The sequence below is a fragment of the Medicago sativa genome, chromosome 4 (genome assembly GCF_051527215.1).
Source record: "Medicago sativa cultivar Bolivia chromosome 4, Bolivia_mono, whole genome shotgun sequence".
NCBI lineage: Eukaryota > Viridiplantae > Streptophyta > Magnoliopsida > Fabales > Fabaceae > Medicago > Medicago sativa.
In genome coordinates, this window is record NC_140752.1 from 93,837,481 (window position 1) to 93,864,540 (window position 27,060).

General features: G+C 32.3%; 2 protein-coding genes and 1 pseudogene across 2 annotated transcripts; 2 read left to right on the forward strand and 1 right to left on the reverse strand.

Annotated features, from left to right (window-relative positions):
* The first annotated feature begins 13,545 nt into the window (after positions 1-13,545).
* On the forward strand, positions 13,546-15,253 carry LOC146933972 (uncharacterized). Its single transcript, XM_085708422.1, has 2 exons — positions 13,546-13,766; positions 14,275-15,253. Exons 1-2 carry the CDS (start codon positions 13,595-13,597, stop codon positions 15,126-15,128), a joined length of 1,026 nt encoding a protein of 341 aa, XP_085564548.1. The 5' UTR covers positions 13,546-13,594; the 3' UTR covers positions 15,129-15,253.
* Positions 15,254-20,941: 5,688 nt separating this feature from the next.
* Positions 20,942-24,190, reverse strand: LOC146933973 (uncharacterized; annotated as a pseudogene).
* Positions 24,191-25,403: 1,213 nt separating this feature from the next.
* On the forward strand, positions 25,404-26,884 carry LOC146933974 (uncharacterized). Its single transcript, XM_085705792.1, has 2 exons — positions 25,404-25,673; positions 25,943-26,884. The coding sequence occupies exons 1-2, from the start codon at positions 25,502-25,504 to the stop codon at positions 26,707-26,709; spliced, it is 939 nt and encodes a 312-aa protein (XP_085561918.1). The 5' UTR covers positions 25,404-25,501; the 3' UTR covers positions 26,710-26,884.
* The last annotated feature ends 176 nt before the right edge of the window (positions 26,885-27,060 follow it).

The following is a 27,060-nucleotide window of genomic DNA, read 5'->3' on the forward strand; positions in this document are numbered from 1 at the left end:
ATAATATAAAGAAAATTACCCATTCCAGCACTTTTGTACTGAATTTTTCCTTTTCAAGAATACCTCTAATTTTCAATACAAATAACACATGTAACAAATAGATAAGAATAAAATTAAATATTAAAATAAAAGTGTAACAAACACAAATGTCCAGTTATTTTCTTTATCATTTAAAAAGTGTAACAAACTAGATAAGTATATTTGTACTTACTTTTTCATTATCTCAATTATACCTTTAAACAACAATTTTTTCTATAATATTGTTGTTGTTGTTGGTCAGTAAAAATAATAAGAATTTAAATTATATTTTTTTGTTATAATGTTGATTTCATTGAAATAGATAATCATGATTAGTTTGATTTGTTATAATTTGAAAGCAAAAAACATTTATATTTTTACTTTTTTCCTCAAAAATAAATTATATTTTTACTTTTAATCAAAATTAAAATTTCATAAAAAAACACCGTTCATAATTTTCAAACATTAGCGAAATAAAAAGAGCGAAAAGACGGATGAGTGTCCGTCTTTTCGCGTCTTTTCGCTAGTACAAATAAAGAAAGTAATTGATTTGGGTGGTAATAGAAAATCGATTAATTTTATTTTGATTTGCCGTAAGTATAATTAGCAAAACAAATTGGCATTTTATAATTCGATCCTATTGAATGATAAAACCGAGGGTCCTACAAACTCAAGGATTAATCTCTGCATGTTAAGTTTCGTTAAGAGGATACGTGGTTTACATAAAAAAAATGATATTAAATGTGCATTTTTTTTATGTCAAGTAGTCTGATGCCTAAATTTACAGATGTGGAGAAGCAAGAAATCTAAGGTTCAAACTTCAGCCCCTACATAACAATGTCCCTGGAGCTATCAACTGAGCTGCACTTATAAGACTAATGTGTCCCTTTTTATACTTTACAATATACTAATTTTGTGTGATTTGTGAATAATAATTAATTGGTTATTTTTTTAAGGGAATGATTAATTAGTTATTGTACTTTAAATTATGAAATTTTAAATTAAAATTATATTGATTTGTTGTAGCGCCCCTATTTGTTTAGAGAAATTGCAAAAATAGTTGAGAGGTCAACTTTTTTTTCTTGGTAAAACTAAAAGTATGCTCCAAGGGCAACCGTAAAGATTAATATCATCGTTATAATTGAAATCCATTTTAGGGTTGACCTCCCCCAACAACAGGATTTTTAAATTTTTAAACACCATTATTCTGCCAATTTCAAGTACAAAAATTTTTTGGTAAAAAATAAGATTGCTTATGCATATTAATATACACTTTTTATTCAATTTTAATAGCCTGCTTTGCCTTCTTCAAAAAAAAAAATTACGTTTTTATTGAATCATATTATCAACTGAGCTATACTCAATTCAAGCATTATTATGCTCTTCGAGTTCAGTTTGCTCACCGCTAGAAGCATTTTTGCTTCCCTGTAGCTTTTATTTCTTGTTTTTTTTCTTCCTTTCTGTTTATTTTTACCTTGTGTTACCAAAAAAAAATTCATGCATTATTTCATATTATACAAATATTAAACTAAGTGCACCTTAAAAAAATAAATCTAAACTAAGTAATTAGGCGCAAGTTATTAATGAGCTCAATGTATAACGAATCGTTGAGGAGTACCCGAGTTTGATTCCTAGTGAAAACATGTTGTTTTTGGATTTCCATACTGTTGTATTTGGATTTCCAAACTGTTGTATTTGGATTTCCAAATTCTATTATCTACCGAAGTTCTTACTAGGTTGAGTCACGACCAGGTCGCTCTCTTTAAGACGTTTCGTGGCACTACCCAAAATTGTGCAAGGTAGACTATCAACCACGCCGCCTCCAGGATAAAACAAGCCCAGCTACAACTGTTCGATTAACTACTGCACTGTAGAAAATCGTTCGAGAATTACACCGTCAAATATGGTACTAAGACCACTCTTTAATACTGAAACCACTTTAATATAGTATTATTACCATTCTATTATGGTGCTAAGACCACTCAAATATGGTGTTTCCACCATTCTAACCTTTAAGTTCTCCAAACTTTCAATATGGTACTACGACCACTCAAATATGGTGATACCACCATTTCTCCTCAAATAGAAAAATATTTAAATAATTTATATACTGTTAAGATCATTCATAATTCCGACGGGACATTATTATTACGAAAGGGACTATGATCTTAATAGTACTCTTTATTCCGAAGGGACATATATTATCGAAAGGGACTATGAACTTAAGACCATTCTTAATTCAGAAGAGACATTAAACCGAAAAGGGACTATGGTCTTAAGAACACTCTTAATTCCGAAGGGACAGAAAGGAGTAGAAAAAGGAGAAGGACTTGTTAAACAAGTCGAAGGAGGGAGAAGAGATGAAAGACTCGTCAACATAAGTCAAAAAAGGGAGAAGAGAGAAAGAGTTCCCGACAACTCAATGAAACTCTTTGGTGTGTGGAATGCACTGTGTGAGCTCTCTATTTATAGAGAAAATTCACAACTAATAAGTGAGAAACTTTGGGAACAAGTAATATGAGAAACTTTGGGAACAAGTAACATATTACTTTGCGATTAAGTAATTCACATATTAGATCTAGTACAAAAATATTTTAATTGAGTACTAAAATATATTAAATTTAGTACAAAAATATATTATATTATGTACCAAAATATTTTAGCAAAACTTGGGGACTAAGAAAGCACTTTCTAATAATGATTAAATTAATTATTTAATTTATCATTTCCAAATAATAAAATATATATCAATATATATTTTTCTCTAGTGCTTATGTACCCCCATTAATTAGAGGTACACCCCCACTATATAAACACTACTAATGTGTGTGTTCCATCCGATGTGGGACTTCCACTTTTTTCAATTCACACAACACTAGTTCTACCCAACATGGGAATTTGTGTTTAGTCTTTTTTACTCAATTTCCACACATGTTCCAACAATCCCCCACTTGAATTTAAAAAATGGTTTCATAAATAACGTCAAAAAACGTCTCCATAAGATTTGCTAGTAAACAAAGGTGTCGCCTACAACTTGAACCTTTGCATAGCGAGTAAAATTCTGATTAACAAGAGTTGCTTACAGCATTGAACTCTATCTCAGACATAGAACCCACACACAAACCTTTTTCATAAGGTGTATTCTAAAAGCCCGTGCGTTTATGGCCTTGCACGTGTATCCCGGTTTTAACGAACGCTCTAGGTATTCTGCCCCGAATCCCATAGGAACCGGCCCTTTGTTCCACATTCATATAGGTGAGTCTATCAAGAGTACTCCTGTAGCTATGTACTCCACTCCAAATAGAGTATAGATCTCATTAAGAGTTTCTATTATCTCATCCTTCTATCGCTGCAGGAATCATGCTTTCTTTACTTTTATCATAGCATGTTCTATCACTTGTGACTTGTTATTACCCATTGAACCTATTTCTTGGGATCTCCAGTCATGTAGGTCGGGTTACCATCACTTGTGACCTTTGGGCATTAGTCCCATCCTATTGGATGCGTTTAGGACTTTCTTTCTAGTAATTCCTTTCGTCAAAGGATTAACTAATTCTTTATCAGTACGTACATGATCTACTTTAACCGTTCCTTTTGAGAGTAGCTAGCTCTCTATTTCTCTATGTGTTCGTGCCTTAATAATCGCCTCTTACCATTGTGGTAACGATTCTCAATTTTGTAATAGCTGCAGACTATCACAATAAATTAACACTTCTGGAAACGGTTTTATCCACTAAGGGATCTCAATTAGCAAGCATCTTGTCAACTTGCTTCTCCACTAGTTTTCTCTAGTGTTCTCATCTCAGATTCATTCCATAGTGGACTGAGTCAATATCATTTGTTTTAACAAACAACTCCTCTAGTGATGCTCAATATGCAAACACTAGTCGCTAAATATTCATCTGAAAGATGTTCTATTTTATATCTTGTACCATTTAAGTACAATAGGTTACTCCTAGTGAAGTAATCTTAGAGTAATAATCTTCTTAAGGCACCTCATGACTCTTTCTATAGCATGTCAATGCTTCTCATTTGTCTACTAGTAAATTTGCACAAGAGTTTTACGACATCGACAATGTCGGGTCTAATACATTCAGTGGCTTACCTAAGGACTGCCAATGATGCTCGCATATTTTATTTGTTTAACTCCATCTCAAGTGTTCTTACACTTGGATCATAATATATGATTGCAAGTTTACGGTGAAATAATAATATTTCCTTAAGAACTTCTCAACTTTGTGAGATTTATCAAAAAAGTTCTCTTTTCTGATCTAGTAATCTTGAAACCAAGAATTACTTCAACTTTGTCTAGGTCTTTCTTATCAATGTTGTTGATAAACAATGATTTCACATAATTCATAACATGAATCTTTAAATCAAATATGAGCAAGTCGTCTTTATAGAGACATATGATCGTGCAAATATTATTTGTCACTTTCATTCACTTTATACTCATTCGATAACATTAGAATGTCAAATTTTCATGTCATTCCTTAAGAATTTATTTTAGACCTCACAAAGAATTATCTAACTTACATGTCTTGTTTTCTTGTCCATGAATCGCAAAACTTTCAGGTTGTTTCATATAGATTTCTTCTTCTAGTTCACCATAAAAAGAGGCAGCTTTCACATCCATTTGGAGTACTATCGAGTTATGAACGGCGGCTAAAGGGACTAGTACTCTTATGGATATGATTTTCGTGGCTGGTGAATGAATGTCGAAGAAGTCTATATTTTTCTCTTTGCCTAAAACCTTTGACTACAAGGAGAGCCTTGTATTCATCAACCGTCCCGTGAGGTTTTAGTTTCCTTTTCCAAATCCAAATACAACCGATTGGTTTTGCAACTATGAGACAAGTCAACCAAGTGTCATGTTTTGTTAGACTCTAGAAAATTCATTTCATCGTTTATTGCTTTTTGCCATAATTCAGCATCCAATGAGGATATAACTTCTTTAAGGCTTAATGAATCTTCTTCCAATGTATAAACCAAGTTCATACTCTTTAGCAATTTTAGCTTTCTTACCTCCTTGAGGTTCTATAACATCTCGTATGATGTTTTCATAACTGTTTCTAATTACATGAATGTGATTAGATATAGTGCCTCCACTAGTTCTTAATTTTTAGAAGGGAATTTATTTTGCCTCCACTAATGTCGTGCTCCCATTAGAGCCCCCACTAGTGCCCCCACTATTCTTTAGTTAAAGGGGTAAATATTTACATAGAATTCGACATCTTTTAAATTCTATGATCACTTTAACATTTAGGTCCTAAAACCTATATGCTTCGTTATTTATAACATACCTAATGAATACACATTCATAGGCTCTACTAGTGAGTTTAACTCTCTTGGGGTCCTGAAGCCAAATATAGTCCGGACAATCCCAAGTTCAAAAATAAGACAAGTTGGATTGTCTTTTCTTCAAAAATTTCTTAATTAGAATTTTTGTTCTTAGACTTGGGTACTCTATAAATTTCAATTTTCGTTATAAAAATTGAACATTCAAGCATATCAATTTTATTTTCCAAAATTTACAGTCATCAATAAATATGATAAAAATATCATTTTATCATTTCTAATTTATGTGTCATCAAATTCACACATATCATAATTTATTATGTTTAGAGATTCATATTCTCTAAATTCTGATTTATATGAACTTTTGGTTCATATATCTTGACTGCAATAAATAAAATTGTCTAATCATATAACATTGGAATTAAATCCAAGTTACTCAAATTTAAAATTAAAAGCTTGTTCACATGTCAAATATTAAAATCACACAACTAATAAAATAGAAGCAGAATTTAATTTTGATCATGTCATCAAAGTGCAGTCTTTTCTCATAAGAATGCATATAGTACAAGTCACTAGACCTGTTCTTATAGGATTAACATCCTAAAATAATTGAGTGCTCAAATTTATATCCGTCTGCCAAAATTGATGCTCTAGCACATGGTTTTAATCGATAACATAAATATAATATATGTTGTAGCTTTCATTTACCAAAAGAAATTTATTTAGTGCACGTGCTGAACTGAAGCAATTTTGGTAGAGCAGGCACACATTGATTCTAACAATGTACACTCATCTTTCAATTAGAACCGTAGCATCCTTTTTCATTTGTCAATGCACCGTACAAAATTTCCCAATCCTTGACAATTAGTTTTATCCTACTCGATCAGCCATGTGTTACGTTAAATGTTTGTCTTTGTCAATCATCAAAGATTCAATAGAAAATTAGAAACGATGCATCAACACTCGGGGGTTCTATTCATGTACCAATTAAGGTTATTTATTCACAGAACCGTATTGTGAATTTCTTAGTGTTGTTGTTATAACAACATACACTTCATTGTTTCAGTCGAAAGATGTAATTTTATAGCTTGATTTATCCTTAATGTATTTAGGGACAACGAAATCTCAATAAGTAATTCCTTCGGTAGACATAGCAGATCGAAACGTCTTAAAATTGTTGTTTTTGGATTTCCATACTGTTGTATTTGGATTTCCAAACTGTTGTATTTGGATTTTCAAATTCTATTATCTACCGAAGTTGTTACTAGATTGAGTCACGACCAGGTCGCTCTCTTTAAGACGTTTCGTGGCACTACCCAAAATTGTGCAAGGTAGACTATCAACCACGCCGCCTCCAGGATAAAACAAGCCCAGCTACAACTGTTCGATTAACTACTGCACTGTAGAAAATCGTTCGAGAATTACACCGTCAAATATGGTACTAAGACCACTCTTTAATACTGAAACCACTTTAATATGGTATTATTACCATTCTATTATGGTGCTAAGACCACTCAAATATGGTGTTTCCACCATTCTAACCTTTAAGTTCTCCAAACTTTTAATATGGTACTACGACCACTCAAATATGGTGATACCACCATTTCTCCTCAAATAGAAAAATATTTAAATAATTTATATACTGTTAAGATCATTCATAATTCCGACGGGACATTATTATTACGAAAGGGACTATGATCTTAATAGTACTCTTTATTCCGAAGGGACATATATTATCGAAAGGGACTATGAACTTAAGACCATTCTTAATTCAGAAGAGACATTAAACCGAAAAGGGACTATGGTCTTAAGAACACTCTTAATTCCGAAGGGACAGAAAGGAGTAGAAAAAGGAGAAGGACTTGTTAAACAAGTCGAAGGAGGGAGAAGAGATGAAAGACTCGTCAACATAAGTCAAAAAAGGGAGAAGAGAGAAAGAGTTCCCGACAACTCAATGAAACTCTTTGGTGTGTGGAATGCACTGTGTGAGCTCTCTATTTATAGAGAAAATTCACAACTAATAAGTGAGAAACTTTGGGAACAAGTAATATGAGAAACTTTGGGAACAAGTAACATATTACTTTGCGATTAAGTAATTCACATATTAGATCTAGTACAAAAATATTTTAATTGAGTACTAAAATATATTAAATTTAGTACAAAAATATATTATATTATGTACCAAAATATTTTAGCAAAACTTGGGGACTAAGAAAGCACTTTCTAATAATGATTAAATTAATTATTTAATTTATCATTTCCAAATAATAAAATATATATCAATATATATTTTTCTCTAGTGCTTATGTACCCCCATTAATTAGAGGTACACCCCCACTATATAAACACTACTAATGTGTGTGTTCCATCCGATGTGGGACTTCCACTTTTTTCAATTCACACAACACTAGTTCTACCCAACATGGGAATTTGTGTTTAGTCTTTTTTACTCAATTTCCACACATGTTCCAACAAAACATATTTTGTTCAGACAATACTTACCTTCCTACCAAATTCTGGATCACTAAAGTCGATTCCCTTAAAAACCGAATGATTAACAAAAAAATTAAATGCATTATTTTACTACATACCAAATTAATTAATGAATTACATTAATTAGAAGACATTGATGAAAACGTGTGGTGGACACAAATTAGTACTTTTTTTTCTTCATATATACATTTTTTTTATCAATAATTATTTCTCAAACATTGATAGCATAATCAACTTATAAAAAACTAGTATGGATACCCGTGCCAAGCACGGGCTAGAATTCAACCATAGTTAAGTGAAAAAAATGTTGTATGTATCAAATGTAAGTTACATTTCAACATTGAATAAAAGAGTGGAGGTTGGACAACATATAAGTCGGAAGACTCGTATACTTAATGCCTTAAATATTCGGTGAAAATGTAATATCGTTCTCACTTGGATGATTGCTCTAGGTCCAATGGGTCAATCCACACCAACGTGAGTTCCCCCATAAATTCCAACGGTCGTAACAAAACCCGGTTCGACTTTGTAGCGGAAGCGCGAGTGGGAGAGTTGTTATTGTGTCAAATGTGAGTAAAAGTTCAACATTGAATGCAAGAGTAGCCGTTGAGCAACATAACATACCTAATGTCTTAAGATTTAGGGTGAAGATGTGATGTCAATATCACTTATGTAGTTTCTTTTAGTCTAAAATGATGATTCAACTAAATGTATAATCCCCGGTAGTAAGAAAATTATGACGAACTATTTTATTTTTTTAGTTTTTAGATGTCATCTGCTTAATTGTTTGATCTTTAAATTTAGTTTTTTATTGTCATTATGTTTTTTGAGAATTTTTTCATTCAACCTCTATTATTTTAAATTCCTTCACTTTTAGTCTTTGATGGCAATATACAATTAAAAATTGTAGATGTGTTATGTTGAATTGACAAAATATATGTTTATTAGACATTTTAAAGTATGACATTTTTTTAATTTACTCTAATTTTTGGGAAAATGGTTATCCAAAAATCTCCAACTACTTCAAAAAAACCATAAAATTACCAACAACTTAAACCATAAATTTTTTGAGAATATCCTATATTCTCACGGATAAAACACATAATACTTATTGTTTTCCTTTATCTTCTCTCATGTTCAAATTCATTTTTCACATGCTTTATTTTTTCTTCTAATTTTCTTTCTCTCGTAAAATAAAGGAACATAAATCTCCCTCCATAAAACCACCACGAACCAACCTTTTATAACATGTTGTGCCTCCACTTTATGTTATTTAACTATGTCACAGAATTGCAGACGCGAAGATGCAAACACTTGATTAAGATATGTCAATGTGTTAACTGTTATTTAAAGTTCTATAGTTGATGGAAGAGTAGATTTTAAACAAAATTTAAGTGACATGATCCATATATCTAATGTCTTAAGATTTTGGGTGAAGATTGGGTGTCAACCTCACTTGTCTGATTCTCTTAGTTAAATTTGATTATCAAACTTAGTGTATGAAAATGATAAAAGGAAGCATGAGAGAGTGGCTTTTGCTCATAGTTCTATTATTGTTCGTAAAATAAAGGAGCAATAATAGACTCATGTCATCTTATTTAAACGTTTTTGGGTTAATGATGATTTATTTTATATATATCATAAAATATATAAAATTTACTACCTTTTTTACTTCTTTATTACAAATTTTGTACTATTGTGTATTTACATATCAAAATTTAACTTATTAAATGTAAATTATGAATTTATTTCTAATATAAATTAGCTTTAATTTAATTAGTATATTAATTCGATTCATTATTTCAAACATTAATTTTAAATGAAACATGAGTTAAATTTGTATGAATAAAAGCTCTCGCCAATTTGAGATTTTGAATGAGTCGCTTATACACATTACTCATTTATTTTTTAATAATAATACTTAATAAGAATGTAATTTCATCAACAAATGAGTTCCACAAATAACTATATTGTTATATTCCAAAACACTCATTTATTTTACAATAATTTATTTAATTAGATCTGTATAAAAGTGAAGAGAGTCGTTTCATAAACATTATTCTCTATTAGGTCCACCACTGTTTATTATGGTGTTTACCCTATGGTTTTAAAGGTAAAGGGGTCCTAGTAATCTTAATTTAAGTCGGGAGGTTAGTAAAGTTTGACCAAATAACTGTTCCACCTAGAATCAAACTCATGTTCTCCATAATAATTCATTGTTGATGGAGTTAATTATCCACTTGAACAAAATTTCTTGTTTTATTTATTTATTTTTTAAATCAACATCGTCGTAATTTTGTTTGAATCTACAGTAATTACTAATCAACATTCATTTGTCCTCTAAAAAAATTAACATTTATTTATTCAATATTGTTATTAGCATTTTCTTTCCATTTTCATGAACTCCTAAAACATACAACACATTCATATTTAAAATGGTTTTTATAATATATCCTTTCCATTTATATAAATTAGAGGAATTAGAGAAATATAATCATGAGATATTTTGTATTTTTTCTCTCAAGTACTCTTGCGGTTAAATTCACACAATGAGGGGTATAAGTTTGAACATTGACACCTGCATATCAATGCCAATGGAGCTTCCAACCGGGTTGCAATGACAGGACTGAAAAATTCATTTGAGCATTAATATAATTTATGAAATTAGAATTATTTGAAATATTTTTACTAAAAAGCATTGATTGTAATTGAACTCAAGTGGTTAGTGAGTTCCAAATTAATCAAGAAATTCGAGTTTAATTTTTCGGTAGAACAATCTTTCGATCAAACTCCGGTAGACAAAGAGTCCTTTACAACAAAAATATTTTTTTTTCTACAAAGAAAAAAAATTCTTATTTTGAGAGGTAAAAAATTATTTACTTCACAAATATTTATAATTTAAATTAATTTCAATTGAATACCTGTATTAATCAAATGGATTAACAATATATTATGTCGTTAAAGGTCACTGCATGAAATATATTAACAATATAAATATAAATTCCATATTAATAAAAATGAGAATACACTCTAAGGTTAATTTCAAAGTAACTTTTTAAAAATTAGTAAGAAATTTGCTTAATTTTTTTTTACACCCATTATCATGGTCCAAGACAAAAAATTGTAAATTATAATTAGTGACGATGGTGCTATGAATAAGAAACTTCTATAATAAGCTGGAAAAATTTAATGTATATAGTATAGTATTTAAGTCCTTGGTAAAATAATTAAGGCATTTTTTTTTTACATAAGTTTAAGGCATTGTTGTATACTTAGAAATATTTTATCGCAAATTAATTTTAGCATATTTGTTCATATCAATGAACAAAGTTCATTTGATTAAATGCCATAATATTTTCAAATGAAATTCAAGATGATAAAAACAACGATTGGGACAAAGACTATCACGGAAATGAATAGAAAAGACCGTGTTGGCTCTTTTTCTGGATTCGATTTATGTCCCCAATTTTTTATCGGGTTAGATTTACATCCCCTGCTTCTTTTTTTCCATAAATGTTTATCTTAAAATTTTTTGTTAGCGTAGATCCTTAAAATGTCAATTATTTTCTATTTTTAATTTGCAAAATGTCTTTTTTTTTGACGAAATTTGCAAAATGTTTTGAATAATATTTAAAATGAAAGACGTAAGGTTTTATTGATTATCATAGTTTAAAAGTTATATATTTAATTAAGAAAAAAAATATCCTATAAAACAAAGGTTTTTTTTAATGTCAAGTGTTAGTAATTAGTTGTTAGATTATTTTTTTTCTTTGCCCAAAAAAAATCAACTGTTTTCTTCTTCATCCAATCTTGTACCAAGAACCTATAACATCATGGAAAAAACACAATCAAAGGAAACCAATAAATACATTTAATTAGGCAATTGATATATCATTAAATGGTTACATGATTTTGCATCTTTTGTAGAAAAATAAAAGAAAAAAATGTCTTGTCAACATGCTATGTTATGGTTGAAAATTGAGCGGAAAAACATACATTTTGCTTGTTATAGGAATTATATTTGTTGAACAAAAAAAATTATATTTAGCTTATTGTTAGGAAATACGTGTATGATTGAAACCTTTGATGATTTAGTTAAATCTAATTGGTCAAAAATTAAGACAAAGGGTGCATGAATCCATTTGATTGATTGAGAAATCAAACAATGATAGTAATTTGATGGTTGTCATTGAAACATTTTTTTTTTGAGGGGGCAAAGTGCCATTGAAACATGATTAATAAGTAATCGAAAATTCATTTAATTTTGTTGTTATAAGACTTTTACAACTTTACATTTATATAAGGTAATTAATAAAAATATTAATGCAGTTTTAAAGCATATGTGATTATTAATTTTAATAATAGAATGGATGATGGATAAAAAAACATGACGTTGAATAAAACATTAATATTTGTTCACTTAAAAAACATAATAATTTAATAATCTTTAATTAGGATATTAATTTTAATAATAGTATAAACTCATTTAAATATTTAATTAGGATGAAGGAAATAAAATATAAATGACTGGAAGGTTTATTATTTTTTTGAAACTGCACTTAAAATTTTAGGGTAGCACCTTGCTCCCTTTTAGATAAAGAAAAAGGAACTTTTTGACTCAAAAAACAAAAACCAAAGGTGCCATAAAATCGATTTTCTATTACGTATTTCTTATCTTTTTCACTCCAAAGTTATCGATTCAATCAATTTTGTGAAAATGGGATGCTGTTCTTCTTGTCTATCGACTGGTTTCCATCTCAAGCATAAAGTAGCAAAAAACAAAAAAAATCAAAAACCAAAATAAAATATAAAAGAGCAAGATATTAAAAGTAAAATAACAACATAAGAAACTTAAGAAAAATTAAACAAAAAAGAATAGATAGATAGAAAAAGTTGTGAGTATTGAGGGATTAATAAAATAAAACAAAAGGGGGATGAAAGTAATTATATTTGAACGTGGTAATAGAAATCCTTCATATATATTCTAATTTATATGTGATGCATTTCTTCTTTTCTCTTGATTGACTTCCATGTCCAAAATAAAGATCCGAACAAAAACAAAGAACATATAAACACCAAAAGAAAATTGAAAAGAGAATATGAATAAGAAACATAAACCTAAGAAATCACATAAAAAGGAACATAACAATAAGAAATGTTAAATAAACAACAAAACAATAAAAAATAAACAAATAAAAGAAAAGAGAATGAGGTTGAAAGCAGTGATTTTTTATGGGATGAAGAGATAGATGAAAATAATAGAAAATCAAATTGTCTATATATAGGGAAAAAATCATATCAAGATCAATTTTGATTGGTTGGTGAAAAATAAGTGAGTCATGATCAATTTTGATTTGCTAATAGAAAATGAATGAGTCAAGATACATTTTAATTGGTTGATGGAAAAACATTAAATGAAATGAGGAGTATGAAGATGCCATGTGTACTATTGCTTTTAGATGTATGCTTTTGTATTATATAAAGATGTTAAAATAATTTGTAAAAAAATAATTGATAACATCGGTCCATTTTTTTAACCCATATATGCCAATTCAGATAATTATTATCATCCTTTGTTAGAGCCTTTGTTAGAGCCTATTAACCTCAAGTAGAATCACTTGCATAATAATTATTATCATGAAAACTTCCTATAATTTTGGCAATGATTTATATTGTAACGCGGTCACCTCACTATAAATAACCATTACCACCCTTCACCTTTTTCACACATTTCAATTCAATCATCGTATTAGAATTGTTTCTCTGAATATTTTAGCAATTAACAATGATGAGATATGGTTTGCTTTTGATTGTATCAATGCTAGTTCTAAGCACTTCATTGTCATCTGCATACAAGTTTAATGTCGGCGGTAACTATGGTTGGGCAGTCAAAAGCTCACGACACTACTACAATAACTGGTCTAGCAGAACTAGGTTTCGAATCAACGACATACTTTGTAAGTTCAATCCAAAAAATTCTCTTCTTTTTTTTATTAACTTATAGTTAACTTCGTATAATTTTTCAATCCAAATTTATGTATAATTAATATCAAAATAAAAACTTCTGAGTCTGAGTGGTGTTTAGTTTTTTCCTGCTATTTCCGGCAGTTTATGGTTTTATCAAATTTTAGTTTTTTAGTCGTTATGATCATATTGGATCTTTTCATAAAAGAAATAATCATGGTTAAACATATTTTTTTGTCTTTATGGTCACATTGCATCTTCTCATAAGAATCTTATATTTAGTCTATATCCACTTTTCAAAGCCATTTTGTAGGAATTAGTTTAGAAATTTGAATACATAGATTAAAACGTATTACAATGACCACAAACTAAATTTTTTTTTTTTGAAGGAACAAACTAAAATATTTAGAATTCATTAGGATTAAAATTCCTATTTAGTTCTAACAAAAATAAAAGGTAATCATTTTTGTTGTGTATTTGGTGATGTTTTTTGGCATGCAGTTTTCAAGTACAACAAAGGATCTGATTCCGTATTGGTGGTAAACAAACACGATTATGATTCATGCAACATCAAAAATCCAATACACAAGATGGATGATGGAGATTCAACTTATAAGTTTGACAAAGTAGGTCTTTTTTACTTCATAACTGGAAACCTTACGAATTGCCAAAATGGTCAAAAGTTGAAGGTCGCCGTTTACTCTCCACACCACCACCACCACCACAGTCCATCATTATCTCCAGCGGTTGCACCGGTGCACTCCCCATCATTGTCTCCCTCATGGAATTCTCCGGCACAATCTCCAGCACAACCACCATCTCGAAATGCTCCCTCACCAAGTACCGCACCGACACGCTCCCCAACACAACCACCAACTTGGAATTCTCCCTCACTTAGTGCTGCTCCGGCACGCTCCCCAACACAACCACCGGCTTGGAATGCTCCCTCACCAAGTGCTATTGTCTGGACTGCTCCTGCACGCTCCCCAGTACAACCACCAACTTGGAATGCTCCCTCACCAAGTGCTTCTCCGGCACACTCCCCAACACAACCACCGGCTCGAAATGCTCCCTCACCAAGTGCTGCTCCTACACGCTCCCCGACTCAACCACCGGCTTGGAATTCTCCCTCACCAAGTGTTGCTCCGGCACACTCCCTAACACAACCACCGACTTGGAATGCTCCCTCACCAAGTGCCATTGTATGGACTGCTCCTTTACGCTCCCCAGTACAACCACCAACTTGGAATGCTCCCTCATCAAGTGTTGCTCCAACACAATCGCCTCGAAATGCTCCTTCGCCCAATAATGAATCTATTTCCAATGAGGATGATGATGATGATGATACGTTTTAATCTATTGTCTATTTGTAATAATATTGAGTAATGCTAATTACTCTCATGAATTGAACGAATGCGCTTTTGTAATAATATTGAGTAATGCTAGTTACTCCAAAGAATTGAACCAATGCGTTAAACAACGTTTTTGATGATTTTGTGAATATTTTATAAAATTAAATAAAGAAATGATCAAACAAAAAGTGAATATCACCTGCACCAAATCATCTTGTCCGTCCACAACCATCTATGAAATTATTGTTGTAACCCATTGATTGAAATCATGTTAACTATTAACAAACAGAAAAGATTGAAATCATGTTGTGCAATATTGATCAATATCCAGTGGTTAGTTGAGTGAAGAAATCAATTCCATCTATTATGTTTCAGAACATGCACATCTTCTAATAATAGTGTTTCAATTAGTGATAGAGAAATACATTGCTCCATTTTAACTCTCAAATTTACCTCCTTTTGCATTTGATAGCCCTTCAATATTGTTGACGTGATATTTCATTTACAAATGCTTGATTTTATTTTATTTTTTTTGAAGGAAAATGCTTGATTTCTATTGATCAAATTGGAAAGCTAAAATTGAATTAAGAAAAACTAAAAATATTAAATAGGTCACATGATTGCGACTATTATTTATTAAAAATATAGCCTTCTCTATGCTAGGTAGAGGAGTGCTAAAACATGCGAAAAATGCACCACGAAATTCTAGAGGACGTTGTGGGTATACTAAGTTGATAAGTTTTAGTTTGTAAGGAGATGATAATGATAATACATTTTAGGTTTAAATGCAGTTTTAACCATAATTTTTTTTGTTTGATTATGATCCTCCAAACAAAAACAAAACGCAAGTTTCCTTGTTTTAAATCTTTCATCGTTTTTTCCAATCCTTTCTTCAACTCTTACTATTATTAAAAGTTAAAACGTTGTCTTCCTCCTTGGTTTTTCCCCTCTCATCTTCAATTCTCTCATAATTGAAGTTATCATCCACTCATCACTCTCCATTATACTAATTTTGTTAAGTTTCTTCCTTGTTATTTTTCTCATCATTTTATTTTTATTTTATTATTTTCATTAGACTTGTAATTAGTCTTCAATGATTTGAATAAGACGTATGATAAAATGACTAGAGAGATTTTATGGAAAACTCTAGAGAAGAAATATCTTATAATTATTTTATTAGAGCTATCAAAGATATGTACGAGAGAGCTTCGATTGATGTGAACATTCACGATAGGGTTAATGACGATTTTCCCATAACAATAGGATTGTACCAATGGTCAATCTCAAACCCTTTTCTTTTTACTTTAGTTTTGGGTGTACTTGCGGAACACATCCAAGAGTTAACACAAGATGTATGATTTTTGAAGATGATGGAGTCATGCTTGGAGAATCTCGGGAAGAGTTGAATGGAAGATTGCAGACTTGGAGACAAGCCTTAGAAGCTAGAAGTGTATGGCTTCCGTTGAGTTGTTGCTTTAAATTCTTTATTTTATTTTTGAATTTTGTCATTGCTGATCCTAGTGAAGGTAAAATTTTAGATAAAATTCCTAGTACCTTGTTTGGTCTTGGAGTGCATCTATTGCGCTACATCACTGTTGTAGATATCACCTAAAGTTACCATGTTTTCAGCTGGCATGATCTTCCCATTGCATGGAGACATTCTTTGTGTCTTGTTTGAATGTTAGTTGACACACAATTTTATATTTAACTTACCATTTTTTAGCTTCATTTGGATTGTAGCATAGATGGTTGCTTGAGGTCATCAATTGACGATGAAATGTGTTAACTTTGAACTCAATGATCATTTGTATTGCTTTGGGGATGTCCATAAAGTTATGTCTTAGAGGTTGTCCAGACGATGCCAATATAATGCTTCTCAGCGCTTTTGGTTTTGTGTTCTAATGATCAACAAGTTCTACGTAAGGATACAAACACATCAAAGTATCAATTGCTCCAAATTATATTCTTATCATCAAAACTCAAGTTAGAGATCATTGTTCTTCAATCCATTTTGATTCCATATAGTTTGCTATTGAATCAAAATTACAAAATATATATAATTTTGTAAGTTTTCCAACGAGTTAAAAAAGTCCGCAAATTGGATATACACATCTCCATTAATTATAAATAAAATATTGCAATTGATAAAATATGTTTTATAATATTTATGATTAAATAAAAATAACTTTGAAATGAATTTGACACAATTATAATGTTTAGGCCAATAAGGTTGGTTTAGTTGGTAATGAGCTGACTTGCTCACAACTCACAAGGTTGTAAATTCAACTTTCACGGTCAATGTGAGGACCTATTTAGTGGGTGATATGTAAATTATCTTTATAAGTATTCTTTCGTCCTTGAGACATGCCCCCGACTCTAATTAGTCTATGGAACCCAACTCGCCTGAATTTTTTATTTTAAAAAATTATTGTTGTTTAGATAAAAGTTAAAAAGTAAATAATTTTTTAATTCATCGGTAATAATTTTAACTTTTTAACTTTTATCTAAACAACAATAATTTTTTTAAATAAAAAATTCAGGCGAGTTGCTAAGAGAAGATCTCGGATTCAAAGAGCACTTACAAAAGTATTTACATTTACGTCACTCTAAAACTACTAACTGGACTCGAAGTTGGAACCTCTCAAATTCAAGTTCTGTCTTTTTACGACTTGACCAAGTCTTTGAAGTCATAATATAAATGTAATTTTGTGTTTAAGTGACATTTCTCAGAAGGCTTTTCCTTTTTCTTTTCGTTTTTTGTGTTTATCGGTTATCCTTGTAACATTTTAAACTTTTGCTTAATTTCTCGTAGTACATCTTGTGCTAGAAGGATCAGCTGCGTTGGTTAATATAGTTTCATTTTGCCTTTAAAAAAAATAATGTAAGTTTTTTTTAAGGAGTATATAAATCTAATTTAATTGATCAAAGTTTGATGTGTGTTTGTTTCAAGTGTACCAAATTTATTCTTAGGAATAACATTCCTTGGAATATAAAGATAGGAATTTTATTCCAAGGTATTTAGAAAAAAGATGTTTGGTTAACATTATAATATTCTAAGGAACCTTAAAAATAGGGAATATAATAGGTAATTACATATAATTTTATTCTCATCTCCATGAGAACTTTATTCCCACCATTTTCTTTGGGAAAACTATTCTATTCCCAGGAACATTTTATATCCGGGAATAAAATTTAGTAAGCTTGTAACAAACATAGGCATATGCATTTTTATGATTTTATTCATAGGAATCTACAAATATAACTTGAAACAAACACACATATAAATGTAATTAGTTAATCAAACTTTGTCCTCTAATTGTGGCGAAACCAATTTTTTTCTTTTTAGTATTTTGAAATAAAATTAAATACGTTTCGTTTTGTACATTAAATTTGAACTTGGTTTAATGAATATTTCAATTTCCTTTTGCATGTTCCTTTTCCCATGTCAACATAAGTAAGCTGGATAAATGAGTAATATAAATTTGGAAGGAATTGCAAAGATAATATGAGATACTACTATATGAAATAAATATTTATGGACAATGAGATTTCGTTTTTGGAATAACATAATTGGAAGCTCGAAATGTTATAGAAAATCAATGAAAATGAATGCATTTGATTTTACAATTAAAATGCATTTTTCGCTAAACAAAAAACATTAATACAAATAAAGGAGGTAATTGGTTTGGGTGGTAATAGAAAATTGATTAATTTGGTAATAAAATACAATTTTGGCATTTTATAATATGATACCGAATGACTCTTAGGGTGACTCTTAGGGTGAGTTTTTCTTCCATTTCAGTTCTACAATACTCAAGGATTAGTTTATGCAGGTTATGTGAAGATACTCAATTTATATAAAAATAATAATACGACATTGAATGTGCCTCTTTTTCTACTTAACTGCATACTAATTTTGTGTTTGTACCAAAAAAAATACTAATTTGGTGCGATTTGTGAATATTTATTGATTAATTATTATAATTTAAATTTTGAAATTTTAAATTCTAGTTATATTCATTGGTTTTTTTTAAGTACATATTTAAGGGTTGATCTCTCTCAACAAACGACTTATAAATTTTTTAATACCATTTTTCTCAAAAAAAAATAAAATTTAATACCATTATTCTGCCAATTGTACAAAAATATTTTGGTAAAAAATGTCCAATTTTTTTTTTTTAAAACCGAATCCTTACATATGTATATAGACACACGTTTTATTGAATTGAATCATTTTTTTTTGTCATGTAGCCTAGTGGCTAGAGTTCACACAATTTAATTGTGGAAAAGTGCAGTGTTCGGGGTTCGAACCTCGACTCCTGCATATAATGTGCAATATCCCTACCAACTGAGTTAAGCTCACGGGGAATCATATTATCAATTGAGTTAAATTCAATTCAAGCATTACTTCATATTATATGAATATCAAACTTGTAACCAAAAAAAAATATGAATATCAAACTAAGTGCACTTCAAAAAATAAATTTAACGAAGTGATTAGACTCAAGTGGTTAATAAGAATTCTCTGTGACGAGTCGGGAGATCTCGAATTTGATTTTTGATGGGAACAATTCTTGGTCAGATACTACTTACTTCCCGATCAAACCCTAAATTATAAAGCCGTTTTTCCTTAGAAATCGGATGGTTAACACCAAAAAAAATAATATTATACAAATATTATTAAATGCAATATTTTAATTGCTATATTTAATGTTGCGTGTAATAAGAAAAAGTGTGTCCATATCACACGTTTTCATCTATGCCCCCCAATTAATTTATTTCCGTATTTAATTTTTTTTGGTAGATAGATGAGATGACAAAGCAATCATAAACTCACACACATAAAGTGGAGGTACCGGGGTTCGAACTCCGATCATGACATCCGACCTAACAATTTCGACATTTTGTCAGTTGAGCTAGGACGTATTTAATTTTTATTTTTTTGGTTACAATTTAATTTTTATTTAATAATAATATTGCATTTAATTTCTGTCAAAAAAATAATATTGCATTTAATAATAATATTTGTATAATAACAAATAATTCTTGAGTTGATTATTCTATATTTTTGTGTTAACCTACCGGTTTCTAGAAGGAAGAGACCTTCACTACCAAAAAAAGAAGGAAGGGACCTTAAGAAGGATTCAATCAAAAAAGGATTCGATAAAAAAAAAATTGGAAATGAAACTGATAGTCATTATATTAAAAAAAATAAAAAAGTTTCTATTCACAACCGACAATATCAATATTATTAGGCCAAACACTTTCACATGTGTTAGAAAGTTTTAAGTGGTCTTCGTTATTCTGTACAGTGATCAAACAAAAAAATCCCAAACAGTTTAATCAAATAGTTACAAATTGTGTGTAAGTTGTAGGGTGATTAGAGGTACAATTAGAAAGAAAGAAAAATTAAAGGTGGGCTTGATATTATTATGGTACATAAATAGTTTTTCTCAATTTTTTTTTAGAGTATTATTTTTCCCACCCTATGCCTTTCCTAGCGCGCCCTATTTTTTTTCCAAAATTACCCTCGGGGATTTCCGGATTATATAATCTGGAATGAAGCAGTGCACAGAACTGAAACAGATTTTCATGTCATCGTGGTTTTTATCATTTTTTTTTCAATAAATCATTATATATGTTTGTATAAAAGACAATTAACTTAAATATTATATCAAAAAATGATTATATATATATATATATATATATATATATATATATATATATATCATTATACCAAAAAAAGTTGAATTTATATCATTACACATTTCACCTAATGATATACATTTCAACTAAACTAATGATATATATCTAATCTATGGCGCCGAAATATCAATGGGACTATCATCCACTTCAACCTTCACACCAGGAGCAGGACCAGCACCAACCCTCTCATCAGGATCAAGATTTTCAACAACGTACAACTCTTCATCATCTTCTATGACCTCAACACCCGCCGCCCGACTTAGCTCATTATAATCTGCCATCCGGCTGACATATCTATCAGGCCATGTGTTTGCATCCTCTCGATGGTATTGTCTCCATAGAGCGGAAGTGGGAGGAATCGGACAACCATCCTTCAATTTCAAGGCCATAAAATGGTTGTCATTCACATATGCCAGACATATCAACGGATCGATAGTTGGAGGCGGCGATGGACCACATAGAGGGAAAAAGGTTTCTGATTTCCCAATGGACAACACAACAACCGTTTGGTTGAATTTCTGTGCGATGAGGAACCCCATATCCGGCATTGTCATCCATTTATCCGGTGGTGTAATGCCAATACCGGAGTAGGATAGAGCGTCCAAGACCTCGTTATACCGCCTATCATCATTAATCATCCTCCGATAGCGGTCATTTTCTACACCGATAAGCTCTTTGTAAAGGTTGTACCGGACTAATACGTGATCATCAACAGTCAAGTTACGTAGGACCGCAACTGCTCGGAACCCACAATGGCCATCATCGGGTACATCCGTAACCTTTTCAATAAAGCCATGCATCCAAATTGGGATTTGGTCTTTGTTTGGTATGTGGACCTCAACGGGTGTTGACTTCTTGGGATTTTTTGGAATTGGCTTAGGAGGAGTAGGAGACATGTTGCTTTTCCGTGCTCTCTTTCTACTTGTCCCTCTTGACCGTGTTTGTGAACCCTGTGTTTCTTGCTCTTGGGAGTCAACAATTTCCCATAGGGAAGGGGACCGCCTTGTCGATCGAATGCTTTGCTTATCTTTCTTTGGAGCTCCTTTGGTGGTGACCTTATTTGGCGGTGGACGCATAGAGGTGGTTTCCGGTAAAACAAATTGCCGGAATTGTTCTTTCAAATGCACTTTCATGTTGTAATCGGCGTCCTTGAACCGCGCCTACAATGTGTAACAAAACAGTCAGAGGAAAACCAGTCAGAAACATGCCATTCTGTTACTACTGGTGACTTCCGGATTATACAATCCGAAATAGACAAGCTAATCCGGATTGTATAATCCGGAACTTCCCGATACACCCTTTGCATGAGCCTTAAATGCACTTGCATGGGGCGTAAATGCTACTTATCCGGATTACATATTCCGGAATACAACTGTTATGTCCGGATTATATAATCCGGATTGCACCAGTACATAATACAGAAACAGAAATCCTGGGCAGAACATAAACAGAGACAGTTTTGAAAAAAATACCTGGAGAATATCCCATTCTGGCAATAGAGAGATGTCTTCTTTTTTAAGCTTCGGGTCAACCTCGTACTCGAACCCCAACCTCTTCCAGTGGGTGTGAATTTCTTCCAAACGAATGGCGGTGCCGTTCTTGATCTTCAAAGCTAGCATACATGCACACGGTAACCCGTATGTGATCAAACTCAAACAACCACATCTTGATTTATCCGTACCAATTTCAAGTGCTTTATTGTACTCCACTACGAGATGATGCAAAGCTCCCCTTGAAATGTTCCGGATCAACCTAGACCACAACACCTTGTCTTTAAACCGATGTTCAAGCATGATAATGCTCGTCTGAAACGAAGCATGTATTGCGGTATGTTGCAGCTCTAGCATGGCATGAACGGATTTCCAGTTTGTGCTCAAATCACCCATACTACTACTCAGATACTTTTTCAACCGAGCGTGTGCAAATTTAGCTCTGTTTGTTGTAGTATTCCCCATATGAAGGTGTTTGTCAACCCAAAACCTCACAAACTTATCCTTAACCGGATCCAAAATTGTCTTTTCAACATAATCCAAAAACTTGGGAAATTTTGCGCATACAACTTTGAACCGGGTCCAATTATCAATATATGCTTCCTCCGTGTCGGAGTCCACAATAACCATCCATGCAGCCATCACAGTCTTCACAACCGAACCAGGCTTAATCGGTTGCCCATTCTTGCCTTTGAGATCCGTCACTTTGCAATCCACTTTACACTTTGCTCTCACATTTTGTCCAATGTGATATGAGCACAACAGAGTAGTAGCTTTAGGGAAAACCTTTTCCACGGCATTGATCAAAGCATTGTCCCGATCAGTGACAACTACTTTGGGATAGAGATCTTTGGAGTGCAACATCTCACGACACCTCTCAAGAGCCCAATAAACATTGTCTTGCCTCTCAGACAGCATATAGGCAAAAGCAATAGAGTATGTTTTCATGGTAGAAGTATTACCGACAAACTCAAGCAATGGAAGACGATACTTGTTTGTCTTGTATGTTGAATCCAACACAAGCACCGTGGAGAAAGTGTTAAACAACTTGATAGACTCTGGATGTGTCCAAAAAACATCTCTGCCTTCATCAGAATCATGATACTTCCTACAATGAAAAACGTAACCATTATCAACCAAAGACTTCAAGAGATGTTGCATGTCATTCCTCGTACCCCTAATGGACCGCCTATATCTGTAAGTAGCATTATAAACGTGTTTGATGGTAGTTGAAGTGGTACGGTTCCTCTTCTTTAAGTTGGTAAGCATTTGCCTCGGAGGAACATTAGATTCCACCATCTCTTCAAGGTGAACACGTTCATTTGGGTTTAGACGACCGGCGGTTTTATGACCTTTCAACACATCTGTCATGCCATGGTTGTGTTTACCATCACCAACTTTGAGGCTCCACTCACCACCAGTCAACAAGTAACCTCTCAGCCTAAATGGACATTCACATTTAACCGAACCAGCTATCTCACGCCGACTCTTTCTCTTGTACTCAGTGTATGAACCTCCCCTTTCACATATCAAAGTAACAAATGCATTTCATCCGTTGCCACCGTTATCGGATTTACCAATAACAGTGGAAAACCCAAGCTTCCTAGCTTTCTCCCGAACCTACTCCAACAAATCATTCCGTGTTGCAAACTTGTGTTTGGTGGTAAAATGTTCGCGCTGGTCAATACAAACAGCAACAACTGGAGGTGGTACAACAGGAGGAATATGAGGAGGAGCATCCACTACTTTCGGGGGTGGTGGTGGGGGATTCTCGAATTTGGCATCTCCGGAATCATGCGCATATTCAAGTAAAAGAAGCTCTTCCACAACAGGAGGTTCATTCTGAGGTCCATCATCATTCAGGTCCATCATCATTCGGGGGATCAACAGGAACAACCATAACTGAAAACAGTGCAAAACAGAGTCAAAAAATGAACACAGCTTCTCTACTGCTGGTGTCCGGAAAATGTTATCCGGAATGCATGAACACAGTCCGGATTACATGTTCCGGATAAGTACAGTGAAGATCATACAACGTGATCAAATCTTAATCGCCTAAAAATCGACTAGGGAAAGGTTTATATACACATTACCTTTGCATTCAGACAAAAATGATGATGTTAACACCCTTTTATGGCCAGATTGCTGCTCCAAACCAAGATTTCGCCCAAATGGAGTGTTTTTTAGAGGTGTAGGGAGTGTTTTTGATAAGGGTGGTCTGCTTCAGCTAGGTTCTGGAGAACTATATATAACATAGCTATCCGGATTACATATTCCGGAAAAAGACGTCTACTTTTTCCCGCTCGTTTTGAATACAGGGCGTGCGGAATATCTTCTCCGGAATACAGCTCTTATGTCCGGATTATGTTATCCGGATTGTATTTCAACTGACCAACCCCAAGTTTTGCAAGTCCTCACGAGACAGGGTGATTTTCAAACGGTACGGATTATACATTCCGAATATTGTCCGGAATATATTTTCCGGATAAAGGGTATTTTGGTAAAAAAAAATAGGGCGCGCGAGAAGGCCATAGGGTGGGAAAAGTAATACTCTTTTTTTTATTATGGTACATAAATAGTATCATCATTTATCTATAAATCCAAATCCTTTTTTTTTTTGTTCAATATCCAAACCCTTTTTAATCAATAATAAATAATCAAATATGTCCTTCTTTTTTAATCAGAATTCATTGAAAATTCTTCTAAAAGAAAACACTATTTTGAAATTGTGCACGATTTTTTTTTTTTGCACACGATTAATTACGTATATGTTCTAAAAAAGGAATTCATTTTTTCAGAAAAGAAATTAGTTTATTAGTTTATTTTGAAAGACAAAGAGGGAATTAGGTACGAGTATTGTTAAGGAACAAACTTGTTAACTCACACGCAACAATCCCGTAAAAAAAAAACTCACACAACAAAACAAGAGATATGGTATATCATCATATAATATGGCACTAATCTCGTTTACTTAGTTTCTCATTAGAAAATTGAATTCAAATAAATAATTTTGAGTAAAACACGAATGAAAATTAATATCATGATTATCAAAACTACCTATAATTTTGGCAATGATTAACATCGTACGCGTCCACCTCACTATAAATAACAAATACCAACCTTCACTCTTTTCACACATTTCAATTCAATCACCATATTAAAATCCTTCCTCTATTAACAATGTTGAGTTCTGGTTTTCTTTTGTTTGTATCAATGGTGATTCTCAGCACTTCATTATCGTCTTCATACATGTTTAATGTTGGTGGCCGCAATGGTTGGGGAGTAAGACGTTCACCAGAACACTACAATGCATGGTCTAACAGAACAAGGTTCCAAATCAACGACACACTTCGTAAGTTCAATCCAATTAATACTAAATTTGCTTTTCTCTAACCATAGAAAAAATGATCTTATTTATGAGGATTAAAATCTCATAAAAAAGATCTTCACTTTTTAATGCATAGCATACATTGCATCTTTTTGAGTCTTTCTTTCGAGATTTATTTTTTGTTAGATTTATGGAGATTAAAATCTCATATTTAATCTTAAAAAATATTAAAAAAAAAAAATTGTAAATTTTTGTTTTGCCTATCTTTTATCATGGTGTTGTTTGGTATGCAGGTTTCAAGTATAACAAAGGATCTGATTCTGTGTTGGTGGTAAACAAACAAGACTATGATTCATGTGATACAAAGAATCCGATCTACAAAATGGATGATGGAGAGTCAACTTTTTCATTGAACACAACAGGCCCCTTTTACTTCATTAGTGGAGTGAATTGCCAAAATGGTGAAAAGTTTAAGGTTGTCGTTATCTCTGACGGTCCATCATTATCTCCGACGGTTTCACCGGTATACTCCCCAACACCATCTCCCTCATGGAATTCTCCAGCTCACTCCCCAGCACAATCACCGGCTTGGAATGCTCCCTCTCCAAGTTTTGCTGGTTGGACAGCTCCAGCACAGTCTCCATCACAATCACCAACCTGGAATGCTCCTTCACCTTCTGAGGCTGCACCAGTACGCTCCCCAGCAAATTCTCCGACAGCGAATGCTCCTTCACCTTCTGAGGTCGCACCGGTACACACCCCAACAATTTCTCCGACAGTGAATGCTCCTTCACCTTCTGAGACCGCACCTGTACACTCACCAACAAATTCTCCAGCAGTGAATGCTCCTTCACCAAGTCCTACCGAAAAGACTGATTCACCACCACCTGCCACAGACAAGAATGATTCGCCACCAAGTGCTCAAACTCCTCCACCACCAAGTGGTACCAATAATGATTCTCCTGCACCGCCTCCTGATCAGTCGGATTCTACGAGCTTGAGTGGTTATGTTAATGTCGGTGTTGTCGTGGCTTTGGTCTTAGGCAGTTTTGCTGTTTAGAATGTTTGTTAATACTTGGCATGTCCAAATGTTTCTGCTTTTGTTTCTTGTTATTTCTATTTTCTCGTAATTGTCTTGCTCTAGTTATTTTTATAAGTTTATGGTGATGCCTTGTAAAATCGAGTATTTTATTGGCTGAACTTTATGGAATATAATTAATCTTTCCTTTGTAAAATTTTCTATTAGTTAATTTAAATTTTATCTATTATTATTATTATTATTTCTCTCAAAAATAACTATTGTTTATTATCAATTCTATCAGACCATGGAAAAACTAGTAATAGTACAACATTTTGTTTAGATTTTTTCTAGTTACAACCTAAGTATTTTTTGTTACACCCAAAATGAGCA

Bases quoted from the DNA above. Each gene is read 5' to 3' on its own strand.
- LOC146933972 (XM_085708422.1), top strand. From the start codon at position 13,595: ATGATGAGATATGGTTTGCTTTTGATTGTATCAATGCTAGTTCTAAGC. The intron at 13,767-14,274 runs GTAAGTTCAATC...TTTGGCATGCAG, and splicing joins TCGAATCAACGACATACTTT to TTTTCAAGTACAACAAAGGA.
- LOC146933974 (XM_085705792.1), top strand. From the start codon at position 25,502: ATGTTGAGTTCTGGTTTTCTTTTGTTTGTATCAATGGTGATTCTCAGC. The intron at 25,674-25,942 runs GTAAGTTCAATC...TTTGGTATGCAG, and splicing joins CCAAATCAACGACACACTTC to GTTTCAAGTATAACAAAGGA.